This window comes from Phycodurus eques, chromosome 8, assembly GCF_024500275.1.
Source record: "Phycodurus eques isolate BA_2022a chromosome 8, UOR_Pequ_1.1, whole genome shotgun sequence".
Classification (NCBI taxonomy): domain Eukaryota; kingdom Metazoa; phylum Chordata; class Actinopteri; order Syngnathiformes; family Syngnathidae; genus Phycodurus; species Phycodurus eques.
The window spans coordinates 415,001-427,624 of record NC_084532.1 but is presented as its reverse complement, the minus strand read 5'-3'; the positions used below and the strand labels follow the sequence as shown (position 1 = coordinate 427,624).

General features: G+C 46.5%; 1 protein-coding gene across 1 annotated transcript; it reads right to left on the bottom strand.

Moving 5' to 3' along the window:
• Positions 1-1,165: 1,165 nt before the first annotated feature.
• Positions 1,166-2,098, bottom strand: mafaa (MAF bZIP transcription factor Aa). The gene has a single exon (XM_061683984.1). The coding sequence runs from the start codon at positions 2,096-2,098 to the stop codon at positions 1,166-1,168; it is 933 nt and encodes a 310-aa protein (XP_061539968.1).
• Positions 2,099-12,624: the final 10,526 nt, after the last annotated feature.

Below are 12,624 nucleotides of genomic sequence, written 5' to 3'. Positions count from 1 at the left end.
ACCGGGCTGCGGGATGAAACAATAGATGACACTTTATTTTATTTTTTATTTTTTTCGTTTGCAAAAAATTGAAGGTTAAAAAATAATAATAATAATAAATAAATAAATACAAAAATCGTGAATTGATACGAGAGTTTTAGCAGCGAGTGCAGCACACACATAAAGGCGTTGCCTTATGAAATGAAAATATCTTTTCGGGCTCGAACGTTTTATGCCAGGAAACACGAGGCTCCTCTTTTTAATTAAAAAACCAAACCCCCCCCCCCCCCCCCCAAAAAAAAACATTTCTCAGTGCAGTAGGCCGTCTTTGACATGACACGTTGCGCGTGTATTACAGTATTACGAGTTGCATGCTGTCACATACAAACATTTGTAATTAAGACATATTGGAATCATCCCGACGACAAACGCGATTTCTTTTTAAAAAGGGAGAATGTAAAATAAGCACGTTGCTATTTTCTCGACATTTTTATGTACAGTTGAAAATAAAAATCTGGCTCAGCAAATCTGTCTAGAAAAACGGATTGAAAATAGCCGTCAAATAGGCATCCCTTTGTTGTTGTTGTTGTTGTTGTTGTTGTTGTTGTTGTTGCAATTAGCAGATTGGGTTGCATCGCAGTCCTCGCACGCCTCAAAACATGCTGCGGGATCTTGCAGACCCGGGCCTTGCGCAAGGCGCGAGGGTAGAACCGTGCTGTCCACACGCGTGGAAGTAGTCCGGGGAACGGGGGGGGGGGGTTGTGACCACAAATGTCCTGCATGCTGGGTTGCACACTTGCAATATTCTAAAGTCTGGTTTGCATCGCAAAAAAAAAAACAAAAAAAACGCTTCTGTCTTTTGTTTCCGCGGTTTACTGCGTTTTCCCCGTTTGGGAGGACGCTAACTGGAACTTTGATATTCAACAAGACCAGTAGACAAGTGATGTGATGTGAACCCCCCCCCCCCCCCCCCATGTGCATCTGTCTCACGATATCATGGAAAAGACAAGTTGGAGGGTTACAGAATGAGGTTTTAAGACTGAAAATGCAGACTCGTGGATGACCGCGTATAGCGCATCGAATGCCAGTTGTTGTAATGCTGTAAACAAAATGAAAGAGGTGGAGGGGGGGGGGGGCGGGGGAGGATGGATATATCTATATCTATCTATCTATATGTCAATGTCTCTCACATGAAGAAGTTGGCCTGTTTCCCGGACGGATCTCTGGAGCTCGGGGGCCCGCCCGCCGCACCGTAGGTCCGGCCGGCCAGCTTCTCGTACTTCTCCTTGTAAAGATCCCTCTCCTTGGCGAGGCGCGCCACGTCCTGCTTCAGCTGCTCCACCTGGCTCTGGAGGGTGCACTTCTCGGTCTCCAGCATGTGCCTCTGCTGGACGCGCTTGAAGCGGCACGACTGCGCGTAGCCGCGGTTCTTCAGGGTGCGCCTCTTCTGCTTGAGGCGGATCACCTCCTCCTTGCTGAAGCCGCGCAGCTGCCGGTTGAGCTCCCGCACGGTCATGCCGACGAGCTGCTCGTCGGAGAAGCGCTCCTCCAGGCGGGCGTGGTGGTGGTGGTGGTGGTGGTGGTGAGCCGCCGAGGCCGCGGACAGGTCTTCCCCCGCGTACTGCTGGCCGCGGAAGCCCTCGTAGGCCGGGTGGTGGTGGTGGTGGTGGTGGTGCGCGTTGCCGATGAGGGCCTCCACCGCGTCCTCCGGGGTCAGATTGAGCGCCTCGGGGTCGATGTGGTGCTGGTAGCTGGGGATCCAGTACAGGTCCTCCAGCTGAGGCTTCCCCGCGTTGCTGTGGTTGTGGTTGTGGTTGTGGTTGTGGTTGTGGTTGTGGTTGTGGCTGCTGCTGCCGGTGCTGGGGACCCCGCTGGAGAGGCTCTGGTCGGGCTGCGCGCCGGGGCTGGGGGCGCAGAAGCTGGGCGAAGAAGGCACCGAGGAGCAGGGCGTGCTGATGGGGGTGGAGGAGAGGGAGCCCGACGGGAGGCGGTGGCAGTAGCGTTCGGCCTCCGGGGGCTCTTTTTTCACCTCGAACTTCATCAAGTCGAAGTCGTTGACGTACTCGATGGCCAGGGGGCTGGTGGGCAGCTCTGCGCTCATGGCGAGGTCGGTGGCCATGTCAGTCCATGCGACGGCTCCCGTCCCCAACGGCCAAAGCAGAATATAGGGATAGAAATATGCTTGCTCGGTGTGCGGGGCTGCTCCAGCGCGCGCCGGAAACTTCCCTATCCCAACTTGGAGAAAGCGGCGTGGATATGCGCGCGCGCGCGCGCGCGCGTGCGTGCAAAATCGGCTCGTCCGCGCCTGCCGGTTTGCGTCTGCGCCCTCTCCTCGTTGACAACTTATCCCAGGTCAAATGCACACTTTAATAGCAGGAGCCCCCCGGCGGCTGAAACTCGAAGCCGATGAATTTGGAGCGCGTCTTGTCCTTGCTTCACCTCGGCAGCCCGTTTGCAATTTGCAGTCCTCTCACTCCTTCGCTTGATCTCTTTCCCACATATCCTCCTTCCTAGCCACACGCTCGTTGTTTTGTTCGGTCCCGAGCGAAGTCAGTGCAGTAAAAGTTTCTTGCTGACGAGTCGGAATCGCTGCACGGGGTCGCGCTCGTGCAGACGTGCGCCAAAAGGAGGCGATCAAAGTTCGGGCTCAACAATGTGATGCTCGGAGGACTTTTCCTGCTCGGTGGGACACGCGAGCCTGGTGCCAGATATTGGTTTCGCTGCCCTATCACGGTTTCCCTTTTTTTATTTCCCCCCCCCCCTCCACGCACTGACATAGTGACGCGCTGAAATGCAACGTGCACTTATAAAGGCAGCGTGGTCCTCCCACGCGAGAGGTGTGACGGGCCAATGGGAGGGGACCGCAGACGGTTATTTGCATCGGCCTATAGCGAAGCGTTGACTTCGACGGACACCGGCCGAGCAGAGCCGAACATAGTCGAGAGAGCGGCCGAGCGCTACGGAGGGGAACAGGTGCAGAGCAGATCCCCCCCTCTAGTGACCGAGCGGGTGCTACTGCACGGCAGGCGAAAGACCAGGACGAGAAACACACGCACGAGTCATCGGCGCACAACGTCGAGACAAAAGATGCCCGTTTCTATCCAGTCGGGTTCAGTCAGAGATCTTGTTTGTGGTTTTCTCCAATAAATCGATGGTTCTCGCACAATTGCTGTCCAAACGTCACGATGGCGTCATAGGTCAATGACTTTGCAACTCCCACCCCTGCGAAGAAATGAAGATAGACGCATTCCATCAAGAATCTGCAGCTGACGGCCTCCAATGTGTTGGTTGGATCTGCAAGAGGAGGTGTTTTGAATGATCGTGATGGCCATTTTGGGTGGCGCGTCGGGCTGGTAATTGCTTGGCGTCGACCCCGATTCGTTTAAAAGGCAGAGTGGCGTGCCGAATGTGGGACAGCCGAAAATATAAGGCGGAATGATAAAAAAAAAAAATGGAAGGGTTCATTGTTAAGTGAAGGCGGAGATTAGGTTAGGGGACACGAACATCCCCCCGCTTATTAGCTCTTTTACGCAGAGCGCATCCTATCTTGAGCGTCATCGGGGTTCCCCCGAGCACCGAGCAGCCAATCTATCAATCGCCGATCGATTTGAGGCCTGCCCCCCCCCAAAAAAAAAATCAATTCGCATTTCCGCGACTCAGTGAGGAGGCCGCGTTGCGGCGGCTGTGCTCGGGTTAAGTATGATTGGATGCTCTCGGTGGTGGTCTACGGGCTTTTCGTTCGCAATTAACCACAAATGGGCATCCCGACTCGTCTGCGCGGATCGACGTATCGTTAAAGCCGCCGCGCGCATCCCCCCCTCCGCCCTGGGCGCGCGCACGGGGGGCCGGGGGTCGATACCGGTGATAAGCACCGGGGGGAGGTTAGGACTTCAACTGCGGCACGGCAGCAGCGCCTGACCTCTTTTTGTCAGCGAGCAAGTTGCCCCTTGAAAAGCAAAAAAAAAAAAAATTAAAAAATTAAAAAAAAAATGCTTGCTTTGCTGCGCTAATTAACAGCGTCCGGCAGATGACTTCGCCGGTAGTTACAAGGACAAGTTGGCCTTTTGAAAATGAAATAGTCGTGGAGCTATGTCAGTTACTTTCTCAAAATAATATATTTGATGACTTCATTTGGAATGAACGCGTTAACAAAAGAACCCTTGGCTGTGTCCTCTCAAAGCAGTGGATTCGGAGCAGAGCTCAGCTGTTGCTTAGGAATTAACCGCATATTTATTCTTGACACAAATAGCAAACATAATGAAATGCAACTACATAATCAAAAAGTGTCGGTTGCAATTATATGTGTCGAGCATGTGGAAAACCACTACCATACCATGTCAACCTAATGACAAATGTGCACAACTTATCGCTTTATATGACAAAGCAGATAAGAAGGTGTTCCATACAAAGAGGAAACGGTTCAAATGTGTTCAAAAGTTTAACCATCAGTCTTTTTTTTTTTTTTTTTCTTCAAACTGATCGATTGGCAGCAGACGGTCCCAAATGGGCATGTTTGAAGACTACGGAAGAATGGCACACGACCAGAGACGGCCAATCACAAGCGTCGGCTTTGGACGGATGAAGTGATATGACAGCTTTTAATGACACATTTTCTCCCACTAACGTGAGGGTCTCCAACGGCATACATTTTGTAATTAAATGACATCATCTCTTTACATGTAATTAGTTACACCACAACACTGCTAACTAACATTGTTTCCATAAACGGCAATCATTTGTATTGTTAAAGTTTTTGCAACTTAAATGAATGTTTTGGGCCCCAAAAAAAAAACATCAACATTTTTTCCCCCCCCAACAATGTGCTGAGTTTAAATTCCAATCCAAGCTGCTCGTGAAATCTGCTGGTGAGGATAAAATGAAAGGAAATCATATCAAGGTATTTAGAGTTTAGGTGCACTCAGAGTCATTATTTGATTTTTTTTTTTTTTTATCAAATAAGCAGAAGCTGGGCCTGCAAATGTCAACCAAAGCAGTCTGCATTGAAACGGCACATTTGAGAAGCTCTGCTGCGGTCCGTTCATTGTTGTCAGGGGAAGGGGAATGTCTGCAGCCCATGGCTTGAGAGATTTTTTTTAATTTTTTTTTTAAAGTCAGGATTTTCATTGTGGTTATTCACATTGGGACTTCGCTGTGAGTGCACTTCTATCAATGGAAGCAAAATGGACATCTGCGAGGCAAAGGATCGGCGGTGGGCTTTTAGCAGGCCCACGAGGCGAGCTTTAAGTCGAGGTAGCCACACATCCGGACCAAAAGGACCAGATCCAGGAGGTGGCTCTGGGTTATCGGAGGCCTGCGGCCGCCGCGGTTAAGTCGCTAATGCTGCGGCAGAAGAATCAGCTTTAATATGACAGCTCAGGAGTTTTAGATTTTTTTTTTTTTTTTTTTGCATATAAGCATGATCTCATTCATACAGACTTTACATTTGTTAAACTCGAATAAAAATGGGTTTGGTCTGAAAGAAAACGAATGAATGACAACAGAATCGGGACAGAGTGAGCAAACATGCGCATAAATCCTGTGTTCCAACCTGCATGAAACTAAAAAGTAGTTTCATCATTTTAAATCACTCACTAAAGTAATCAATGTGATCAGTAAGACAAGAACAACACATGAGCACAAACGTAACTGAAACCACTTGTCCAGGACAGTGGCTATTTTAGGAGGGGCTGAGGCCCCCCTAAAATGTTACCCCCCCCCCCCCCCCCCCCCCCCCCCCCCCCTAAAATGATTTGGTTGTATGTGGTTAGGCCCAAGTTTTAGTGTCCTAGCCCCCCTAAAACCAATCTTAAACACTCCTAAACGATTTTGTAGTTCCATTGCATAAAACTGATTGTAGTGTAGATGCAGATTGTTCAGTTCAATCTTGTTAACAGACTCGGGAGGCTTGGGAAGATCTCTCCGAAGTCGAAGGGCCCTAAAATTCATATAATTCAGAGTTCAACAAACATTTTCGAGAAAAATAGGCCCCAAATGTTGCACCAAAACAGAGAAATTAAACTGCCATAATGCTTCATCTCTGGGCAGATAATTAAGGGAATAACTCCTTGAATCTCTTGGGCTTTTTTTTTCTCTTTTAACGTGATGCCACCACATCAGCAAGAGAAAAAGTCTCATGATGACGACCATAAAATTGTGACAGGAATGTACGGTACCGTGAAAAAGTACAAACCCCAATTCCAATAACTGTGGAAACATTGTATAAAACGTATATGGGTCATTCCACTGAGGTGGTACACAATTTGTGACAAGAAACATTTCAGAACTTGAATCATTTTGTTGAAAATGTGTTAGTAAAAGTGGCCGACTGGTTAGAGCGTCAGCCTCACAGTTCTGAGGACCCCCTCAGAACTGAATCCCCGGCCCCGCCTGTGTGGAGTTTGCACGGTATCCGCGTGCCTGCGTGGGTTTCATCCCACATCCCAAAAACATGCATGAATTGGAGACTCTAAATTGCCCGTAGGTGTGGATGTGAGTGCGAATGGTTGTTTGTTTGTATGTGCCCTGCGATTGGCTGGCAACCGGTTCAGGGTGTACCCCGCCTCCTGCCCGATGACAGCTCGGATTGGCTCCAGCACGCCCGCGACCCACGTGAGGAGAAGCGGCTCAGAAAATGGATGGATGGATATATTAGTAAAATTTCTTTGAAGTATACCAGTTACATTTAGGGCTTCACGGGATAAAATCATACAAAGTCGACTTAATATGACCAATTATTTGACCAGTGGTCGCTTGTAACACTGACTCTAGATATGAACATGGAAAGCTGTTTATTGTATGAAAACCTTGATAGAAAATTTGTCACGCAAACCAATTTATGTCCAACTTGTTAATGCACTTAGGGCAAATATAGATGTGTATAGATGTGTACTAAAAATACAACATGGAAAATGAAGGACCTGAATACCAACAGGTATAAGTGAATGAATTCAGTGGATATCAGAACTTAATGGGACGAGTGAATTTTTCAATATCAGTTTCCTTACTTGGTATGATACCCTTCGCAGTTAGACCATCCACTTGAAGTTTGACAGGAGGCCTTTATAATCGGAACCGAATCCAAGTTTAATAAGAAGGATTAAAGTATGCGGGTAATCATGACCACATCCTCAACACTGCTTTGACTCGTCAAAATTACCAGCGAGTCAGCAGTGCAGTCAGGAGACAGAAAACACGTTGCCTGTGCACGAGCGATAGAAAACGGCCGAAATTCACCAATCATTTCTCCTTCAACGGATCAAACAAGAAACCATCTAATTCTATACAAACTCACTTTTCATCATTGCTCGTAACTTGAGCGTTTGAGATCGAAGCTTGGAACATTTTGACGTCATTTTCTTGAAAACACTTACCAGGTCCTACCGGCCCCTCCGCGTTCCCATCGGGCTCAAATGCTGCCGTATGCTGGCCGAAAATGGTTCTGGGCGATCGATCTCGCAAAATAGTCGACCGTTCTTGTTATTTTGTCCAAGTCGCTCCAACGGAAATATGACCGACACTTAAAAATGTAAGTCAATATTGTCTCCTACTCCTCCTGAAGCAATCGATTGATCCTTCTACGATTATTTCGGGAGATTATTGCATCAATTCCAAATAGCCGTCGTAAAATGGTCGTTGTTTGTTAACAGTTATGAAATTGAGTGGCCGCTTGCTCGTAACGCGTTTTGACCGACAAACCTTGTTTCCTTTCAGAATTCATATTTTCTTTAGCATCCTATACTACTCCCGCAAATGTCCACTTATTGCAAATGAGATTTGTCATTCTGCATACAAAACTTTTTCTTTTTTTCTTCAACATTTTTTAGGCACATTCAATTTAATGTTGAAATTCTAAAAAATAATAATAATAATAATCCACACCAATGATGGTCCAGCAAAGCTAAATTTTGATTTTGAATTCAACTGCATCATTATCAACATTCAGAAAATTTGACTTGATAATGGAGGTGTACTTATTTATGTTCAGGACTGAACAACAAACAGTTACCAGATAATAATGTTCAAACTGATAAACTTGATTGTTTTTAGCAAATAATCATTAACTTAGAATTTTATGGCTGCAACACGTTCCAAAAAAGCTGGGACAGGTGGCATAAAAGACCGAGAAAGTTGAGGAATGCTCATCAAACACCTGTTTGGAACATCCCACAATCATTCACAAGCAAAGATGGGGCGAGGTTCACCTCTTTGTGAACAAGTGCGTGGGAAAACAGTCGAACAGTTTAAGGACAATGTTCCTCAATGTACAATTGCAAGGAATTTAGGGATTTCATCATCTACGGTCAGTAAATACAGTTGGGCGCTTCATCCGTAAGTGCAACTTGAAACTCTACTATGCAAAACAAAATACATTTATCAACAACACCCAGAAACGCCGCCGGCTTCTCTGGGCCCGAGCTCATCTAAGATGGACTGATGAAAAGTGGGAAAGTGTTCTGTGGTATGACGAGTCCACATTTCAAATTGTTTTTGGAAACTGTGGAAGTCATGTCCTCCGGGCCAAAGAGGAAAAGAACCATCCAGACTGTTATGGACGCAAAGTTCAAAAGCCAGCATCAGAATAAGAATCATCTTTATTTGCCAAGTATGTCCAGAAAAACACACAAGGAATTTGTCTCCGGTAGTTGGAGCCGCTCCAGTACAACAATAGACAGTCAATTGACAAAACATTTTGAAGACAGAAAGACATTGACAAAAACAGTCACTGAGCAATAAAGGGTTGCTAGTTATCTGGTAATGCCGGTAGTGCGATAATCCGGGACAATGTTGATTGTGCAAATGTTGCAGATACTCCTCAGTCAGTGTGCAAATGGGGTAGATGCTACTCTGGCATGAGTGGCCAGTATTGGTCGACAACAGATATGCAAATAGTGGCGCGTGGTGAGACTACTACAGTGAGTGCACGAGTAATATATAATTGGCCCGACAGAAACGTGACAACAAACTCAGACAAAATAAATTGGCAGCATGTTGCAATGGAATTGTAGGTTAGCTGTTTAAAAAGTTGATTGCAAGAGGGAAGCTGTTGGAATGTCTCCTAGTTCCAGTTTGCATTGATCGGTAGCGCCTACCTGAAGGAAGGAGCTGGAAGAGCCGGTGACCGGGATGTGGAGGGTCTGAGAGGATTTTGCATGCTCTTGTCTTAGTTCTGGCAGTGTGCAAGTCCTCAAGGGTAGGTAGGGGGGTACCGACAATCCTTTCAGCAGTTTTGATTGTCCGTTGCAGTCGGAATTTGTCCTTTTTTGTAGCAGCACCAAACCAGACTGGGATGGAAGAAAACAGGACCGATTCGATGACCGCTGTGTAGAACTGCCTCAGCAGCTCCCGTGGCAGGCCGTGCTTTCTCAGAAGCCGCAGGAAGTAAATCCTCTGCTGAGCCTTTTTGAGGACGGAGTTGATGTTGATCGCCTACTTCAGGTCCTGAGAGAGTGTCATTCCCAGGAACTTGAAGGTCTCGACGGTTGACACAAGGCAGCTGGACAGCGTGAGGGGCAGCTGTGGCGAAGGATGCCTCCTGAAGTCCACGATCATCTCCACAGTCTTGAGCGTGTTCAGCTCCAGGTTGTGTCGGCCGCACCACAGCTCCGCTCCGCTTCCTGTCGATATGCAAACTCATATCCTTGATGAGGCCGATAATAGTGGTGTCATCTGCAAACTTCAGGAGTTTGACAGCTGGGTGCGTTGAGGTACAGTCGTTCGTGTCGAGAGAGAAGAGCAGCGGAGTGAGGACACAACCTTGGGGTGGTCCAGTGCAAGTGTAACTTACTAACATGGGTAACTTACACATCTTGTGAAGGCACCATTAATGCTGAAAGCTACATACAGGTTTTGGAGAAACATATGCTGCCATCCAAGCAACGTCTTTTTCATGGACACCCCTGCTTATTTCAGCAAGACAATGCCAAACCACATTCTGCACGTGTTGCAAATGTGTGGCTTTGTAGTAAAAGAGTGCGGGTACTAGACTAGCCTGCCTGCAGTCCAGACCTGTCTCCCATCGAAAATGTGTGGCGCATTATGAAGCGTAAAATACGACAACGGAGACCCCGGACTGTTGAAAAGCTGAAGCTGTACATCAAGCACGAATGGGAAATAATTCCATAATTGAACATGATTTGCAAATCATTGTATTCTGTTTTAATTTATGTTTAACTCAACGTCCCAACTTCATTGGAATTGGGGTTGTACGAAGATTTATGGTACTCTTATAACATAACAGTATTTAACAAGGCTAAAAAGTTACATAAAATATTGCCTAAATAGTTAATAAAGGGTGGTCGACTGGTTAGAGCGTCCGCCTCACAGTTCTGAGGACCGGGGTTCAATCCCCCGGTCCTGTGTGGAGTTTGTATGTTTCCTCGTGCCTGCGTGGGTTTTCTCCGGGCACTCCGGTTTCCTCCTCCATCCCAAAAACATGCATGCAAGGTTAATTGACAACTCTAAATTGCCTGTAGGTGTGACTGTGAGTGCGAATGGTTGTTTGTTTGTATGTGCCCTGCGATTGGCTGGCAACCGGTTCAGGGTGTACCCCGCCTCCTGCCCGATGATAGCTGGGATAGGCTCCGGCACGCCCGCGACCCTCGTGAGGAGAAGCGGCTCCGAAAATGGATGGATAGTTAATAAAGGGTTTAGAACAGATCTGGCATACATTTTGTTGAATATTTTGCTTGTTTTATGTTATACACAGCCATGGATCTTCAAACCTTTATTGACGAACATAAAATGATTGTTTCACTTTCTGGAAGCAAAGAGATGTGAAAAGAAAATAGCCAATGTGGCATACCCACACACATAGGAACCACGACACACGCACACACACACACACACACACACAGACAGAGACAAAGGCTCACATTTGACCTTTCCAATATTGTCTCACTGCGTCTGCATGAACTGATGATATTTCTCTCCGTCTTCACTCTATCTTGCACATTTTAACCAAAAAAAAAAAAAAAAAAAAAAGAAATACAGTATTGATCTTAATTAGAGTTTGCCTAGCTCAGCAGCTCACATTGAGGCTTTTAGACAAGAGGCAGCATGCATCTGTCTCAGGCACTTGCGTCTCCCGAACGGGAGAGAAGCAACATGGTCGAGGAGGAGTTGGAAGAGTAAAAGATGTGTTGAGAAGAGTGATGGGTCCCTGTCGCAAGCCTTTGCTATTGTCAATACATCTGAAGAAGAAAGGAGCTGAACAGTCACATACTACAGAACATAATTAGTTTTGATTACGATTATACATTAATCACAACTGCATTGGTCGCAGAAGCATCTAACCACTGGATGGATATGTGTCACTGATGTGACATATTCCTGTTAAATTATTGATTTAAAATAGCTGATATATTTCGGAGCAGATCCAGAGGAAACTTCAACGCTTTTGATCCTGTGTACATTACTAGACTGATTTCAAACCGGATAATTTTTTTTTTTTAATAATGAGTGGAAAACCATTTCTATCAAAACAGAAAGTATTTTTCACCCGTGATTAAAGAAACAAAATGACATTTTAAATTGTGACAATCCATGCTTTATCTGGCCAATGTGTGTTATGGTCAACAATAATTTCACTACTTGGATGCTGCTGCATCTGAGACCAATATGATAAACTTATCGGAATTTTTGACATCAGAAACTTGTCCTCACATGAGCAGGAATGAAGCAGGACAACTCAGCTTTCTGAGTCAATACAGCAAGCACTGGGGAATAAATTGCTTCAGTCAATGACATTTACAATTGACATTGATTGGATGTACACATAAAATGACTCAAAGTAGCCATTTAATGTGTGGGGTTGTGTGCATCGAGCGGAGACGAGCACTAGGTTACAGAGGTCTAAGACCTCACTAGTGCAATCCTGCACAAATTGGTAATGCTCCAGACGACAGTGTTTTGTACTGTATTCTCTGTTTCCATTTCTCCTTGTGGGACAATTAAATTATTTGATTAATTAATGTTTTTTTTCATTTACATTTTACATTTTCATACAGTGGCGGCACGGTGGACGACTGGTTAAGAGCGTCAGCCTCACAGTTCTGAGGACCCGGGTTCAATCCCGGCCCCGCTTGTGTGGAGTTTGCATGTTCTCCCCGTGCCTGCGTGGGTTTTCTCCGGGCACTCCGGTTTCCTCCCACATCTCAAAAACATGCATGAATTGGAGACTCTAAATTGCCCGTAGGCATGACTGTGAGTGCGAATGGTTGTTTGTTCGTATGTGCCCTGCGATTGGCTGGCAACCAGTTCAGGGTGTACCCCGCCTCCTGCCCGATGACAGCTGGGATAGGCTCCAGCACGCCCGCGACCCTCGTGAGGAGAAGTGGCTCAGGAAATGGATGGATGGATGTGCAAAATGATCCTGAGTCCCCGAGCAATGAGAGCAGTTTGAAATGATAGAACAATAGTATGGTGCAGTGACCATTGTGCAAATGGCGCAGAGTCCAATCAATTTATGCAGTTTAAAGTGACTAATAGTGCTATAATCTGGGACAATGTCAATTTTACAAATGGTGCAGATTCTTCTCAAGCACATGAGTGGCCAGTATTGGTCAACAGCAGATATGCAAGTAGTACAGGGTGGCGAGACTACTACAGAGAGTGCATGAAGAATGCATAATTGGCGCGACAGAGCTG